This window comes from Chiloscyllium plagiosum, unplaced genomic scaffold (genome assembly GCF_037043375.1).
Source record: "Chiloscyllium plagiosum isolate Xiang-an unplaced genomic scaffold, Cpla_swu_hap1 HiC_scaffold_16, whole genome shotgun sequence".
Taxonomy (NCBI): domain Eukaryota; kingdom Metazoa; phylum Chordata; class Chondrichthyes; order Orectolobiformes; family Hemiscylliidae; genus Chiloscyllium; species Chiloscyllium plagiosum.
This window is the reverse complement of record NW_028270154.1, coordinates 35,527,456-35,545,888: the sequence shown is the minus strand read 5'-3', so window position 1 is coordinate 35,545,888 and position 18,433 is coordinate 35,527,456. Positions and strand designations below refer to the sequence as shown.

Sequence of the window (18,433 nt, the reverse complement as noted above, 5' to 3'; positions counted from 1 at the left end):
CTTTATTGTATTTGTCTACTTATAAAAACAGACTGTAATAACTTGAAATGTACTTAAGCTATTTATTTCTCATTTTAAAATCACACAACTTTAATACATTACCTCATCTTCAGTGTTTGTTAGCAATTTGTTTGGACTGATAACAAAACAAGTGCAATAAATATAATCTAGAAGCAATTCGTAATTACTGTGTAACATTAATGCGCTGTTTGCATTCATTTGTATATGCTGGTAAATTGATTAGCTTTAGTGATCAACAAGACTGAAATGTAAGACAAGGGTTCACATGATGAGATTTATTGACACCACCAAAACCTTGAAGTCATTTTGTAAAAAAAAACATTCAGTGTGTGAACAGCCTATTCATATTACGATCCCTGATGGCACTTGGGAAGATGACGGTGACCCACCAGTATGAGAATGCCCTCAGCCCACCAGAGTAAAGAAAAGCCTGTCTGGGATCACAGACAAACTGTTGCTTCCACAACAAACTAATGGAATTGTACTGTAGGAACTGATGCCTTCAAAAGAACAATGGAATATCAAACATGCTAAAACTAATTTTACTGAGTAGTGGGAAGTAGCAAATGGGGCAGTACTATGATATTCACAACAAGAAAGTTTTTTACAGTGTTCGGTTCACTAATTTCACCAAAGCAATAGTTACAAGTTGGTTTCATTGACCGCAACATAGAAGGGATTTTGAAAAAAATCTAAGTTGCCACGGTCCCCTTTCCTAAGCATATTGCAAGCAATCTGATGCTATTCTTTCAAGTCAGGATTCAGCAAAGCTTAGCAAACAGGATGTTTGAGGGTCCTCCAAGAAGTCAGAGATTACTTTGTCAGATAATTTCTCAAGTGCTATGAGTACTGAAACATTCTCCAGACAATAGGCAATTGCCCTCCATTTCACAAGCAGCTTATCAGGTGATACTATGAACTATTCACCACTGTCCACCATATCCATCCCTCAATTTTGACAAAGTTAAGTATACCAAAGTTGCACACTTCATCTTGTGTATGTCATTTTATTGCATGATTATCATGTTGTATATGTGTATATATTATCATTTTCAACTAAGTTACATACATGTTCCCTAGCTTCCACAAATACAATTTCATTATGGAAACATTGAATTAAGTGACTTCTGCTGGAAATGTGCATGAGATAAAAAGTGAATAAAGGAACAGTTTTGATACGATGCTGAAGAGGCACATTACCTTGATAAAATCTCTTTTGGCACTATGTATCAAAAGTAGATGCTACTTTGGAAAAAAAATAGACATTGAGGAAATTTGATTTATCAAGAGATGGAAATTTACTTGAAATTCCAGAATTTGAGTTTATAAACACCATCTGGCATGCTTTGCAGCCACTAAAAAAACGTAGATTGTCCTTCCCATACTACACCCTTTACACCTACCTTACTGATTTATCCTACATCTTAGCTTGAAAGGCAAGTGCATTTGCATAAATATTTATTAACTTCAAATCTAACCTAGTCAGGTAAAGATGAAAACAGGAAGTGATCAGTTACTAAATATTTTCTAACAATGGCATTTTGCGATATTTTCACAAGTATTTAGAATGACTTCGAAAGTGTTATGCATTTAGTTTTTAATGAATCGTAAACTGCACAATGAAAATGTTTGCTCTTGCTCTCAACAACTTACAGGAAATGCATAGTATCCAACAAGTTACTACAAATAAGGTGATCTAATACAATATAAATATAAAACACGGGTAAATTAACTTAATATATGTTACAATTAAAGTCAAATAAGAAACACACTGGACAGTGGGATCTTCCTAGTAAAGCATGGTATCAAACCAATGCAGGTGTCAAACAGGCAATGATAATATTCACAGTAATGTTAACTTTTCAAAATAAATATCTGTGCATTTTTGTGGCACTACAGATTGTTTATAAGCTGAGATGTATATGCAGATGTAAGTTTTATACATTTTCAACTCAGCCTTCAAAAGCTGTACCAAAGTAACATTTGATGTCAAAACCTTAAGTTAAAAAGGAAAAATATTTCTTGACATACTTGGTTCATAAATAACACATACATGGAACTGAAATCTCCATATGCTGTTTTCCTAAGCTTATAACAATTTAGTTTTATCTGTTCAATTTTGTGTTTCGGATATTTCTGAATACAGTAATTCAGAAAAGGGTTTGATAGGCTGCAACTTCCTGAAACATCCAGTGCCCGTTAAGACTGATGAATGACATACTGGAAGTGGCAAAGTTAGATTAAACAGAACTTGTCTTGATTCCTTCTCCTTCCCATGCCCCAATGACATCAAGGCAAATCAACACCAATAAAAACAATTACTTCATGAGAAAATATAAAGGTGAAAAAATAAACACACAGGTCTGCAAACACATCTCCCATTTTTCCATACGTATCCATAGAGCGATTGATGACCTCAGCAGGGATTCCTGACAGAAGCAGGGCAGCAGTCAGCACTGTCGTCTTTACCTTCTTTTCACTCTATGATGGAGCAGATTCATAGTTAGCAATACTTTTCCCCCCTATATGATATATCTCATATTACTGCACTCATTGAAGTTTAAAGTGAAAAATGTTTGCGGTTGTTTTGGGCCCTTCAACTGTTACACTTACATATATCAGAGCAAATGATAGCATTAACCTATAATGTAGATTGCTTCATTCAGTGTCATCATTAACCCTCAGCACCCCATGTTGTCTGAAAATGTGTTGCTGGAAAAGCGCAGCAGGTCAGGCAGCATCCAGGGAACAGGAGAATCGACGTTTCGGGCATAAGCCCTTCTTCAGGAATGAAGCTTTCCTCATTCCTGAAGAAGGGCTTATGCCCAAAACGTCGATTCTCCTGTTCCCTGGATGCTGTCTGACCTGCTGCGCTTTTCCAGCAACACATTTTCAGCTCTGATTTCCAGCATCTGCAGACCTCACTTTCTCCTCAAAGATCCCATGTTGTCTGCAGACCAAACAACAATGCAGTGAGAAGTTCACTTATGAGAAAGTTATGAACATATAGGAATAGAAAAGAGTTGTTTAAAAAAATGCTTATATTTTATTCTGAGTTTAGCAAATAATAGTCAAAGCAAAAGATCAGAATTATTTATTGACACGCTGGAGTGTTGCTGTTGATTATGGGTAATTTCTCTAATCACTTCTAATGTAATTTTAGTTTTGTTTTCTCCCACCCAAATCAGAAAGGCAGCTGCTATTTTTGACTATTGTAAACATGAAAATAAAGCAGCACCTTGATTTTAAAAAAAAAGATGATCTTTTAACCAAATGTGTGGCAAACAAATCCTTATTATACGGAAACTAAATCTCCATACTCACATGTTTAAATTTTTTTTGTGACAAGCTTTTGATAACTTTGGCTTAAATTTGTTAAACAGACACTGATTATTACAAATCATTTTCAAGAATTATAAAAGATCTAAGAACTCTTTGATTAATTGCAGAGTATTAACTTATAAAGAGGATACAGACAAAAAGACAGCTGATTTGTAAAGCTGATTTTAAAGCACAGATTGGATCGTATCCCTTTCTGCCAAGGACACTTTTTTGCAACAAGGTGAAATTTTTAAACCAATCTGAAATCCAATGAAAATGTGCAGCTGATTCTTTAAGGTGCTTAAATTGCTTGTGTTTGCTTTCTTCTCCTAAAACATGAAATCACGAGAAAGTACATAAACAGTGCAATCTAGAAATGGTTTCAGAAACTTAAATATCACTTTCACTGTGTATAGGAGTGGTTTCTGAAGATTCAACTTCATTAACTTCGGGTGACATATAACCACAGAACACTTAAGAGATATAAATCATACCTTTGGAAAGTACTTTGATAACCCCATATATGCAAGTTGAAGAGTAAGAAATGGAGCAAAAATGGCCTGCAAAATATTCAGAGGAAAAAAAAATCCATTAAAACAAAGAAAAATTAATGATACTAAACAACGAAAAAGCCAAGTTTGGGGTTATATTAGACAGTTCTGTCAAAGACGAAGTACATATATAACAGGCTGAAGATCATCTTTTGTTAACTAAAATTCTATTATTTCTACACAGTGTAATTGCATCATAACAATAAAAAAGCTGGAATACTTCTGAGCTGTTCAATGGAAAATAGTTAAGCATGACTTATGATAACTGTGAAAGTACTACAGTATTTGCATAATTATTCCAGATTCTTATTGTCACTGACTACACTTAGTGTGTAATGAACTTATCCACAAATGCTTCTTACAGAAATACCACAATGACAGAAGAGAGAAACCTAATCATATGTGCTTTGTGACTCAATCCTTGATATTAGTAAGAACATCCATTGCTTGCTTCTTTAAGGGATTCAATGTGCAGATTATTTGTTATGTGACCTTACTAATTTTGGCAACATTTGCAGTTGTGACAGGTCTGCATTCTAAATACATATAGGAATACAGGGTGGTCAGATCTTGATCAAAGATGCATGCAATGCAGAGTGGGGAGGGGAAATGTTCCACAGATTCACAATGCTTCAGCAATTGTTTATCAATACCAGAACCAAGCAATGATTTGGAGTTGCCGGTGTTGGACTGAGGTGTACAAAGTTAAAAATCACACAACACCAGGTTATAGTCCAACAGGTTTAATTGGAAGCAAACTCGCTTTCGGAGCGACACTCCTTCATCAGGTGATACAATCACCTGATGAAGGACGTCGCTCCAAAAGCGAGCGTGCTTCCAATTAAACCTGTTGGACTATAACCTGGTGTTGTGCGATTTTTAACTTTGTAGAACCAAGCAAGTTTACATTAAATCTCTAAGAATATTTACCAACCATTTTGACCATAAGTAGTCTCATCACTTGACCTGGACAACGGAATAAAATGTAATAACACAATGAACTGCAAATGGTGGGAATCTGAAACAAAACAGAAATGGCTGAAAGAAAACTCAGCAGATCTGACAGTATATGTGGACAGAAAACAGTTAACTTTTGAGTCCACTGACCCTTCTTCAGAACTGAGTAATCGATTAACTGTACTACTTTCATTTTTCTATGGCACTGGGAAGGTCATAGGTTTTTGATACTATACAATTTTCACAATGAAAGTGTCAACTAATAATTTTAGATTTTATGACATAATTGGAAAGAATCAATCCATGTAGAATTTTCACATTTTTGATCAAATATCAAGAAATGTTTAAGCAACAAATAGAAAACACACTTAAGCATTTCACAGCGAGGTCAGCCATGTGTTAATTTTTGTTAGCAAGAGCAGAGCATAAAACTATCTGGATCTGACATTTACAAATACCTGGCATCCAGAAAATTTCTCAAACAGGATTAACTGCAGGACCTCACTTGGACTCAGGGTTTAATTGGGGAAATGTGATTACCAGCTAAACACTGCAACTGTACTTTAGATGACAGCATTCTCAAATTATGAGAGATAATCTATAAGTCATTTCTAAACATTTCTACTATTGAATATTATAATCGTTTAAAAACTTCAATAATTCCACAGTGTGCAAGGGTTTAAGAAGTTGCAGGACTCCAGACCAATTTAAAAATAAGTTAACACTTTGATACATAAAAGCACCTTCTCAAGACATAAAGCATACATAGAACCTCTTAACTAGTTTTAATTTGCAACTGGTACCATTGCCATCTCTCTCGCATACAGTTAATTTTCCATCCATTAGTTTTATGATAGAATCAATTCATCATCCTCCTTCCATATTTATTTGTCATTTTTAAGGTTTATGCAAATAGGGAATGACGGCACTTCATGAAATCTTTTCTTTCAGCAATATTTTTGAAAAATAATTTTTTGGAAAACCATTTGCTGCTTTTTACATGTAAAATATGCTGGGAAGAAGGATTTTATTCAAGCATTTTGTTCCTAGTACAATAGAATGATAACTATTAGAAAATTGGTGGAATGATTTCGGCAGCACCTGCAATGCCTTTCTTCATAGAACAGGTTGGTGATTAAGACCCATCAGCCTCCTCAGCTACAAATGAAAGGTTAAATGACCCATGCCACATTTATGATTTATTTGTAACAAAAGCTATATGGAGAAGAACATCTGGTTTGCACATTTTGTTTTGTATGGAAACCAGTCCTGTGCTATTTCATGCATAATATACTATTTTGCTGCTTAGATTAAACTATATCCTTTAAAGCAACAAAGTCTACACTCCATTAAGTACACGCACAGTCGGAACTTTGTAGGCTATTTAAAGCTGTAAATGTAAACGTTAGATATGCAGCTGGAGCCTGATTTTGATTTTAACAGTCTTCAAAAGTCTATAAATTATAAAAATGACAGAAAAGTCACAATTCAATTAATAGGAAATTTACAGCAAAAAACAAGCAGAAGCGGAAACTCAAAGCAAAGTTATTAACATTAGGTAGTCAGCAATATCCAATTTTCCAAATGAATATTAAAAATTGAAAATAGTTTTGAATTCTTTTGCCTGTTGTCCTGGATTAACTTATTGACAGGAATTAGGTTTGTAACATAAGAAACATTAAAATGCAGAAAATGATTGAATTTACGAGGCTTAACAATTCAAAAAAGGCACCAAAAGTTATGGAAACAGAAAACTTCGAGCAAAACCCAAGTTGTCCTGAGGCAATTACCCTAAAAAAACTGTATGATATTCAAGACACTACTCACAATGCATTGCATGCAACAAATGGAAGTTAAATTTCACAACAGTAACATTTGATTTTTTAATATATTCTAGGCAGTCATATTGGCGATGGTAGTTGTAAGGCAGAGAACCCAAAAAATGCATTTAGCATAGAAACAAATTACAACTTTTAACAGGCTGAGAGATTACTGAAATTTGAAAAAGGTCAAACTAAAAATGGACTTGCAAAACAAAAAAAAAATCTATGTTTAAACAATCAAGAGAGTTATAGATGTTAATAAAGGAAGGAAGATGCACAGGTAGTGTGTATTAACCTTCCCAATGAAAAGTCACACACTGAATAGATGAACATTAAACAGTTGTTCTCAATATTACATTTAGATGTTCATTTATGCAGGGCAAATCATGTCTAATCTAGTTGAATATTTTCAAGACAGCTTAACACTAGATAAAGGGATTTTGATTGCTATTATCATTGCCATTATCTTTATCTACATGAATTTCCAAAGGAATTTGTTAATGTTTCACAAAAGAAATTGACAAAACCAAAAAAGTGAACAGAATCTAAAGTAAAATTACAACGTCACTTGGAAATTAGTGGGAATTAAAGAGTAAGTACTCTACTTGGCAGGATCTAACAAGTGATAAACCTGAAGCTTCAGCTTGCAATTATATTTATCAGTGACCTGTGAGCAGGTTGTGTCCCCACATCTGCAGATGGCACCAAGTAGGGAGGTGCAGCAAACAGCACTGATGCAAGAGAAAATTACAAAGGAGCATGGATAGAGTAAATGAGTAGACAAAACTCACAGATAAAGTTCAACATAAAGTGTGTTAGATCTTAGATTTGCCCCAAGACAGACAGCATTCTAGCCTTGGAAGCAGCACAATACATTCACATAAGAATGATCGTGGGGTTAAAGGATTCAAGTATGATGACAAGCAGCAGCATAATCTATAGGAGGCAAGAGGTCACCTAATCAGTGGATAAAAAAAAAGTAACTGCCCAGGACAACTACAAAATATTTACTTCACCATTTGTTACAAAATTTGGTGCATTTTTTGACAGATGATGATAGGAACCTCTGAGTTACTAAGCAACAACACAGGAGAGCTGTAAACATATCAAACATACACTAATACACATTAAAAACTTCTCTCCTCGTAATGCACATATATTTTATACCAGAATCAAGCTGTGGTACTCACCAAATATTTGCATATAAAGACTCGAACCATTAAGGCTAGCAGAGCACTCCCCACTAATCGGAAAACACGGAATGTACCGAACTCTTCACCCCCGCCTCCATTTTCGTGGCTGGTCTTCTCACTCATCAGTTGGTTTCTGAGTTTCATTGCTTCGTCAAATCGTGATATATACTGCTCAATACCACGACGTGGAGCACGCTGGGCCTGCTCTACCGGCACATCAGCTTTACCTAGGTGCCGACTTCCTTGCCCTAAACTATTATCAGCCTCATTAATTTTGCTAAGAGAGTCTCTTGTGTCTACAGAATATGGCTGTTGAAGCTCTTTCCCATTAGTGTAATGGATGGATGTCACTGAACCATCAGCAGTTTCATTTGTAATTCCTGGGGTTCTTTTGGGAAGGCTAGAATTTTGCAATGACTCTGTTTTCTCCAGTTCATAGGGTGGAAGAGAATCTATTCTGTTCTCCTCTTCTGAAAGAGAAGGAAAATGAGAGAAATTGTATTTGTCTTTCTTATTAACGGCATTTGAAATGTGTGGAAACATTAATCTGGGTTTTTTTTTTTAAAAGTCAGCAGGACATTTCTGAATTCTTTACAGTGATGTACATCATTATTGGAAGCTCAGGCAATTTCTTCTTCAACAATGCTTAATTTCAAGTCAGATTAGACCCTGTGCATGTAAAAAGTGTGTAATTCCTTGTATCATACACTTTACTGTTAACCCAAGAAAAACACTCCACACTACATTAGTTTTACAGAGGGACTTATTGGTTATCAAAGAGATTTTCATATCATCAGCCTGGGATGGATTCTAACAAATATCCCCAATTAAGTGAGGAATATGCTAACTTAATTCATTACTTGCTGCTAGAAAAAGTGAACCCTGATTATTACCACAGTATTTTTGAAGGACATTTAGGATGCAAAGGTAAGTACTAGCAAAAACAATGCTGGCATTCACATGTTAATTGGTCACATATTTGTTTCATCTGTTTAGTGATCAAGTAAAAACAACAATATGATAGTTGCCACATCTATCATGGACTCACTAACACAACATCTGCTCTCCCATATCCCACAATAAAAATTGTAGAGCAGAAGTTTATGTATTCCTGATGCATTCTCAATTGTTTTATGCTGCATTGTTACTATAATCTTGTCTGCATGTTTTTAAAAGTACAAATCATGAACCACCAATCTCGGTCTAAATCAGTTCATAAGTATATGTCAGTAGGAGCCTTCAGATCAGAATTATAATGATCTCTCTGGAACCATAGTGCAATCAGTTATAATTGGTGGGGATCCAAGAATCAATATTCTGAAGTTTTGTTTCAATGAGAGAAAATATGCAAAATATTCCTTTCAGATAATTAAAACAATATTGGGAACCTGAAAATCAGTTGGCTCAAACTAAACACTTGAACCACAAATATTTCCAATGGGACAACCTGGCTAAGACAATTTGCGATGCAGTTTCAGAATTAAATATGCAAAATGAACGTCTGGGTTAGCGATTAGAACCAATATCACTCCAGATTTGTTTTTAAAAATGTTATACGAGTGGTTAAAGAAAATGCGATAACAGAATATTCAAATATAGTGAACAAATGAGATTAAGATTGCTGCTCCTGAGTAGGATTAAACCCACACAGAAGAGCAACAACAGTACTTGGTGTTAGGAGTAACAAAGTGTAACAGCAAATGTATAAAAATGTGGTAATACGCAAGTCAATTAGCAAAGGAAAAACAGATTATAATGTTTCAAGTATGTTTTCTTGGTGTACACAATTAGATTGATTTTTATAACCTGTAAATGCTGATTGACCTGCTGTGCTCTTAGCATTCCCTTTTCTTTATCAGATTTCCAATAATTTACCCTTTATTAACAAACAAAGCTTATCCTACAATAGTTTAAAGAAACAAACAGATACTGTACAATTGCTGGGCACTTGAAATACAGATAATGTCCGTTAGAAGAAGCAAGTGCTGGATACAAAGACAATTCACCGAATAGCTGATACCTCACTGCATTGGTCACAATGAGTCAGGGGTTTTATAAAGAAAAAAGATGTTATTCTATTTTTGGGACATTGACTTTTGCAACATTAGGTCAATTTGGAATCCAGGTGCACAAGAAAAGGAATCCAGGGTGTGGCATGACTGTGTAGAGAGTTTCAGAGACCAGCAAAGAGGGACTTAGTAGATTGAGGGAAGAATTGTGAGCAGTTTTGAAACACTGGATACAGTCTCAAAGTGTGGAAGCATTCACTGTTTCCCTGGTATCTGAGAATATTAGAAAGATCCAGGATTTGAGTGGAGGCATCACCTGCAAAATGTGAGGACAAGTGTGACCCAGGATGTTACCTTTATTGCCTGTACGTTTCTAAGCAGTCAGAGGCTGTTACCATTTTTTCTAGTCAACAGTTCTCAATTTTAATAATTTATACTAGTAAAGTGAAAATAATTTTTTAATTAAGTGTTCATATATACATATCTGACAACTTACAATTTTCAGCAATCTGGAAAAATGGCTATTTAAATTAGATAGGCCAAAGCAATGGGTTCCAGTTATTTTCCTCTAAGGAAGTTCCATTATAACATTTAGCACAATTGAAGACCGTAATTTGTAAATATAGAAGTGATATATCAACCCATTCTTCTAAGAGAAGTCAGATCAGAAATGTTTATGCTGGCCAGCAAAATATTTTCAGCACAAAATTACTGCAATTCGTCAGCATGTACTGCATGATATTTGCAAAAAAAAAGTCAGACACTCATGGGTATACATTTATCTACTGTTAAAATAGAATACACACTCTTCCTAAAGTGATAGTTGTAAATATCACTCACTGTAGAAAGTACAGCTTAAGCCCAATTTGAATGAACACTAATCAATCAGATGGACAAACATGATTCAAGTACATTTTGATTTTGCCATTTTAGAATGTCTCGTTCAGACTCTCATCCGACACCCAGTGAAAGTAGAAAATAAATATTTCTCCACGCTCTCTCCCTCCTTTCCTTCAACATCACAAACAAATAAGGGTTTCTCTCTGGGTTGTATACAAATCTTCTCAAAATTCGTTAAGACAAATCATCCCTGAAGCCCTTGATTTAAACCGTATTTTAAGACATGGTTAAGCTAATCAGCCAAGCATCGGGAGAACAATCAATCATTCAGAATAAAGGCTAAAAGGGTGATTTTTAAACCAACCATCACCGCCACACCCCTCCTCTCACGCATGACTTGCTAGTAAAAGAATGTATCATATTTTCATAACCACACTCCTTGTCAGGCTCGCTCCCACTGTGCCCTGGAAGTGCGCTGTATTTGCTTTCAGTAAGAGTGGGCTCTGTTGCTCTGGGAGGAAGAATGGGAGAAGAATTGATTTTGACTCATGTTGCTGGTGGAATAAAATGGGGTGATGTGGGGGTGGGAGAATTATCGTGTCCTCCCCCCGGGTGTTTACAGCCGCTCTTTCAAACCCTGCCCGGGAATGTCTCTCCTGCTCTGCCGGTTGCTAAGGGGCTGAAGGCAGCGAGGAGGACCAGGCCGCAATCCCTACTCCCACTCACCCGGGCCCGGCCCGCTCTTACTGAAACCCATGATCCGGTTCAGCCGCTCCTCCGAGTTCAGCAGCAACTTCCTCCGGCGGAGCTCGGCTCTCCTCCGCTCCGAGCTCATTTTCTTCTTCTGTTGTTGCTGCTGGTCCTCCTGTTCGCCGCCGCTCTCCATCCCTCCCGCTGACGGAGACAGTCGCGGGTGGAGCCGCCAAAGCGCACAACAGCCGGGCGCACTCTGATGATGTCACCAAGGAGGGCTGAGCACCAAGACCAATGTTGTCATTGTTAACTGGCAGAGGGAATCACAATCACATGTTCACAAAATACATTACCCACTTCACCTTTTAAAAATTATTTTAGCAAACCTTGAATCAGAGTTCAGTAAAGCAAAATTCTGCTTGAATTCTCAAATAATGCAGAAAGGGCTGGAAATGTGTTGTGGATGCTGGGGCCTAGAATGGGCAATATCAAATTGACCATGTTCAGATCCATTGCCATCAATGCAATTAAATATCAGACACTGCTTAATGCAGGCAGCTGGCCCATTTGGCATTGTCTGAAACAAATATGTGCCCTGCATTGTTAGAAATGCAGCATTAATGTCAAAAGGGCTGATGTTGTAAGGGCAAATGGGGATGGTAATTAGACAAGTAATAAATGATGCATTGAACCTGCCCAATATGGTTATTAGCGAACAAATATTGACCTTGTCTAAGTTGAGGGACAATTCTCTGATACCTCATCCTCCCCCTCTATATGCCAGACCTTATCATTGAACAATAAGTAATTATTTCCAGGAATTATCATGGACTTCATCTCCTTTGGAGACTTAGCTTTCGTGATCTCCTAATGTCATATAGATCCCCGACATCACACAACTTCTTTCTAGGAACTGCAAAAGAGGAACTGCTATAGAGCTGACCCACAATTTGAGCCTGTTCTTGCCTCGTGGAACATTTTTCTTCAATCCATTTCTTCTCTCTTGCTAGTCTTTTAACCATCTCTGTAATTGATAGCACCATCTATCAATTTAACAGTTTGTTGTTTCCCTGTTCTGACCGTGCATTTTTCAGCAGGGCTATCCAATTCCTTCACATTTATCCTCCACCTGGATGGTGTCAGGGTTCTCTGTACAAATCAGCCTCCATTAACCACCACTCTCCTCTATGTATTAACTTATTCACCAATAGACTGACTCTTTATTTGGTTCCCTTGCGTCCTCCAAATTAAATATGTTCTTAAAGAAAAACCTAATGATACATTGTTTTTGTTGTGATGAATATGTGGAAAATTCTTTGTTGCAGTTTGACTCAGGTCCCCAGATGACAGCCCCAGTTCAGTTGACTGCATCTGTGACTCTGAGTCAAGAAATGGTTGCTTCAAGTCCCATTGTGCGGATTTAATTCCAGATATTTAAGGGATACTCCAGTACATTCATTTTGGAGATGTCATTTTACAGATTAGATGTTGAACTGAGGCCATATTGTTACAACGAAAGTTGCAGGAGTGAACTGTCAATCTGCTCCCACTATTCTACAGGTCACAGTACAAAATAAAAATACATATCACTGTTACCAGGATGGCCTATAAAATGCCTAATTAATTTCAGTTTTTAACTAAAAAAACTATCAACTACTTTTCTTTGTTAAATGCAATTATTGGTTTATAATCAAAGAAAAAGTTATTAAATGAAAATACAATAACTCATTGACATACACTGGAAGTATAAATGTTTATCTTTCTGAATAATGCTAAAATACATACACAAAACACACACACACATTCACATATAAAAGGTACAGTTTAAGAAAACAGACATCTCTTTGTGAAGATTCTCTTTAATAAAATAAAAGAAAAACACACTTTCTAGCCATTCAGGTTGTTTGTGAAGGCAAAAAAAGATCAGCCGTGAAATGTTCAGACATCTGTTAACCTGATGCTAATGTGCATATGGTCAAAAATCACACCATTAATCAATTGAAACCTGCAACTTCATTCTAACTGATTAAAGATTTGACAGCCATCTTAGATTTGTTCAATACTTTTGCATCATTTGTTTGATCCTCTGATCTTTTCCTTGTAAAATCTGTGCCTGATATCTCCTCTCTCAATAGCACCTGAAGAAGAAGTGAGGCTCCGAAACCCCGTGTTTTCAAATAAACCTGTTGGACTATAACCTGGTGTTGTGTGATTTTTGACCTTGTCCAACCCAGTCCAACACTGGCACCTCCACTTAATGTGCACATGATAAAGTCACTAATCACACAAGGGTGTCTCTGGAGTCTTGCCAGATACAGTTTGTCAAGAACTACAAAATTGAGAAGTTCCTTCAATCACTCCTTTAGAAGATCAAAGAGAATTTACCCTGAACTCAACAAATGGTACTTCTCAGAAAAAGAAGTGATCAGGTGAACAGCCCTTTCTCTCAGGCTTCTTGTCCTCCAATTAATTTCAGGTATCAAAGTACTCTTTTACCAGTCAATTTTCAAAAAGCCCCAGCAAAACAAGTAGTTATCACTTGTCACATGATCTCTAGGAAGCCTTGTTAAAAACTCCAATATCAGTGTAACTTTTCAATGTTCATTTTTATAGAAAACACTTCATATGCTTTCACACAACATGAAATAAATCAACTTTTTACAATTCTTCAGACCTTACGTTCTCAAATAAATATTTATTATGAAACATCTTTGTAACACAACCGGCACTCTTGATGGATGTTAATGATCCCACAGTGCTATTTCAAAGAAGAACAGGGGTGGTCTACAGTGGCATCATAATCAATATTAGCCCATCACTAAAACAGACAAGCTGGTCATTATCACAATACTGTTGATGGGACTTTTCTACATGCACATCAGGTACTATGTTTCCTACATGTTGACAATGTTTACACTTCAAAAAAGTGCAACATTGTCTGGGATATCCTGGAGTTAGGAAAAGCAAACAACAAATAACAGACTTTATTTCTTACCTCTTTTCTGGATCCATTAATTTTTTTAAGTCATTCAGAGATGTGGATTTTGCTGACAGGGTCAACATTTTAGCACCCATCACTTTCCACTTGCTTGGGCATGGTTTTGCTTTGGACAGGACAGAGGCTCTCTTCCTATTGTTCCTGCATGAGTAACAGCAACAGAGACCATAGTAGTGAACCATTGTTTTTCAGATTGAATAAAGGAATATAATGGGCTGCATGGAGGTCTGTACATTTCTACATATATTAATGGGAAGCCCTGGATATGCAGTGCATATTTTCAAACAATACAATGACAGCAAACATGGAAATATTGTGAATCATGAGAACAGAGAGAGACTACAATAGGGCATGCAATTTAATGCAGAGAAATGTGAAGTGATATATTTTAGGAGCAAGAATAAGAGAGGTGATATAAAATATTGGGTAAAATTCTTAAGAGGGTCAAGATCTGGAAAGCATTGCCTGAAATTATGGTGGACCAAGAAGTTCAAGAGGGATTTGGATTATTATTTGATAAAGAAGAATGTGCAGCATGAGAGCTGAGAGTGACAAACAGACCACACAAAAGTCAAGAGAGGCAGAATGAACAATGCAAGATTTGAGGGGGTGGGGGGTGGACAGGATCCATACAAAAAAAGAAAAGTTATATCTCATAAAAGTTATTGCTCTTATATTAATTCAAGGAAGGAGACAGATGGAAAATAGGAAACTACAAGCCAGTTAACTAAATACCTGTCATAGGACAAATGCTAGGACATAGATGATGTTCGCTTGGATTCCAGAAGGCAAAATGACACATCAAAGTTCACTATACAAAATAAGAGTTCATAGTACAAAGGGCAAGGTACTAGCACAGATAGAGGATTGGTTAGCCAACCAAAGGCAGAGAACAGACTTTAAAGGGTAATTTTTGAGTTGGCCACAATCAGCAGTGCTGAAGGGCCTCAGCTACTTAACATCTAAATAAATTATTTGGATGAAGGAACTGAATTTATGATTGCTCAAATTGCTGACAGCAGCAAGATAGATATATGAGTAAGATGTGAGAAAGGTATGAGAACTCAACAAATGATACCGATAAAGTGAGTAGGCAAAAAGTTGTCAGATGGAGTATAATGTGTAAAAATGTGAATTTGTACAATTTGGCAGGGAGAAATTTTATGAAGTGCATAATTTAAATGATGAAAGAACACTCCAATAAAGAGCCCTAGTACATGTATCACAAAAGGTTAATGTGCAGGTAAAATAAGTGATTGAAAAGAAAAATCAAATTGTGTTATTTATTGCAAGAGAAATGGAGTATAAAAATATTTACAACCATTGTACATGATTATTGGTGAGACCACATCTGGAGCATTGCATATAGTTTTGGAGTTCTTATTGAAGAAAGGACATAGTTGCATTAGAATCAGTTCAGAGAAGCTCAGTGAAAGTTTATCCTGGTCCACAAGAAGGACACAATGAGGAAGATGAACCATTCAATAAGAAAGCAATGTAACCCACACAGTGACTATAGTCAATGATGAAGCCAGTGAATGTGCACTAAAGTGACATAGTAGAAAAATGCTAAGTGGCCCTGAACTCCATTTTAATCATATTGACAGGCTGAAATGGTGGGTGAGTAGATCCAAAAATAATCATAATGATGTTGTGAATCTGATGTTCTATTGATGTCAAGTTGCACGAAAAAAGGGTTGAGGAAGATGATGGCCATGGAGCATGCTGGGACATTGTACAGAAGAAGCATTTGCGTAATGACAAGGACAAGCAGTCAGTGAGCTATCACCACCAGGTACACCATGACATACACATCAGGGATTTGTGCAATTTAGTTTGTTGGGAAAAGGGAGGAGAATTGGATGTGATGAATAAATAAGGTGGGCTGGGCCTTAATAAGATGAAAATGCAGGGAAATAAGGTAGTCACTGCTCATTGGTAAGATTCTGAACTTTGTCACTTAAAGCTTGAATGGAAAATTACAAAAGTGCCTTCTCAACATTAAGAATATAATCTGTTCCTTCTTTCCTATATTTTCCCATTTTTCTCCACATTGCTCTTACCACACCAGAGAGGGGAAAATTCTTTCCTATGTTTTCCACTTTCTTAATACACATAATATCGAAATTAAAGAATCTCTACAGTCTGGAAGCAGGCCATTTGGCCCATCAGGTTCACATCAACCTCTAAAGAGCATCCCACTCAGACCAACCCTATCCGTGTAGCCAACATTTCCCATGGCTAATCCATCTAGCCTGTATATTCTTAGACACTATGGGCAATTGAGCATGGTAAGTCCACCTAACCTTCACATGATATGGAGATGTTGGTGTTGGACTGGGGTGTACAAAGTTAAAAATCACACAATACCAGGTTATAGTCCAACAGGTTCAATTGGAAGCATTAGCTTTCAGAGCGCCGCTCCTTTATCAGGTGGTTGTGAAGTACACAATTGTAAGAGACAAAATTTATAGCAAAAGTTGACAGTGTGATGTAACTGAAATTATACATTGATTGTTTGTTAAGTCTCTCATCTGTTAGAATGACCATGTTAGTTTCACTTCTTTCATACGTAAATCACAAATTTTTTAATAAAAAAGTTACATTCTCAGGTTAACTGTAACAATTGGTGTCAGCCCAGAAAAGATGTTAAGACTTCGAAGGCATTAGCCTCCTGTGTTCCCTGTCTGTGCCATAAAATTTAGACTGATTCTAATCTAAAAAGTGAGTTAACAGAGTCTTACATGGATTCATGCAGTTTTGAGCAAGTACAATGTAACTCTGCAAGTACAAATTCACCCCACAAATGTATATGTGTGAGCGTGTGTGTGTGTGTCTGGGGTGGGGGGTTGTGAGTGTCTGTGAGAGAGAGAGTGTGTATGTGTGTCAGTAGAGGCTGATAGCAAAGTTCGGTACCCATAGGGAGGGCCTCAACTGGGACCTTGGGTTCATGTCACACTACAGGTGGCCACCATTGCACTTTACACACGCACGCGTGCACACACACACACACACACACGCACACAGACACCCTCTCACAGACTTAGACCACTTTACACTCGCACACACATACACACACTCTCTCACAGACACTTACAACCCCCCACCCTAGACACACACACACATACACACTCCTACAGACACACACACACTCCCGCACTCACACATGCACCCTCTCACAGACTTAGACCACTTTACACTCACACATACATATATACACTCTCTCTCACAGACACTCACAACCCCCCCACCCAGACACACACACACACACATGCACACAAAAACCCACTTGCACACATACACATATACGTTTGTGGGGTGAATTTGTACTTACAGTGTTACATTGTACTTTGCTCAAAACTGCATAAATCCATGTAAGACTCTGTTAACTCACTTTTGAGATTAGAATCAGTCTAAACATTATGGCACAGACAGGGAACACAGGGGACTAACACCTTCAATATCTCAACATCTTATCTGCGCTTACACCAACTGTTACAGTTAACCTGAGAATGTAACTTTTTAAAAAAGTTTTGTGATTTACATATGAAAGAAGTGAAACTATCATGGTCATTCTAACAGATGAGAGACTTAACAAACAATCAAGGTATTTTTCAATGTATAATTTCAGTTACATCACACTGTCAACTTTTGCTATAAATCCTGTCTCTTGCAATTGTGTATTCCACAACCACCTGATGAAGGAGTGGCGCTCCGAAAGCTAATGATTCCAATTAAACCTGTTGGACTATAACCTCTCGTGTTGTGTGATTTTTAACCTGCACATCTTTGGGTTGTAGGAGGAAACCACAGCATCTGGAAGAAACCCACGCAGACACGGAGAGATTGTACAAACTCCATTTGGGAAGTAACTCAAAGCTGGAATCAAACCCAGGTCCCTGATGCAGCACTAACCACTGAGCCCTCAGGCCTCCCATATATGCATTCCTCCATGTCAGAATGCAAGTTTCCAAATAAAAATAATATTGATATAATATGTTACCCATCATGAAATTCACCAAGGCTC

General features: G+C 36.9%; 1 protein-coding gene across 4 annotated transcripts; it reads right to left on the bottom strand.

Annotated features, from left to right (window-relative positions):
- Positions 1 to 1,601: 1,601 nt before the first annotated feature.
- On the bottom strand, positions 1,602 to 11,646 carry camlg (calcium modulating ligand). Of its 4 annotated transcripts, none has more exons than XM_043703456.2 (4): positions 11,442 to 11,646; positions 7,864 to 8,333; positions 3,837 to 3,902; positions 1,602 to 2,502 (listed from the first exon to the last, which is right to left on the bottom strand). In XM_043703456.2, the coding sequence occupies exons 1-4, from the start codon at positions 11,599 to 11,601 to the stop codon at positions 2,311 to 2,313; spliced, it is 888 nt and encodes a 295-aa protein (XP_043559391.1). In that variant the 5' UTR covers positions 11,602 to 11,646; the 3' UTR covers positions 1,602 to 2,310. The 4 variants fall into 4 exon arrangements, with proteins under 4 accessions (XP_043559391.1, XP_043559394.1, XP_043559393.1 ...); XM_043703459.2 differs by having other exon boundaries at positions 11,463 to 11,646; XM_043703458.2 differs by having other exon boundaries at positions 7,864 to 8,336; positions 11,463 to 11,645.
- Between the last annotated feature and the right edge of the window lie 6,787 nt (positions 11,647 to 18,433).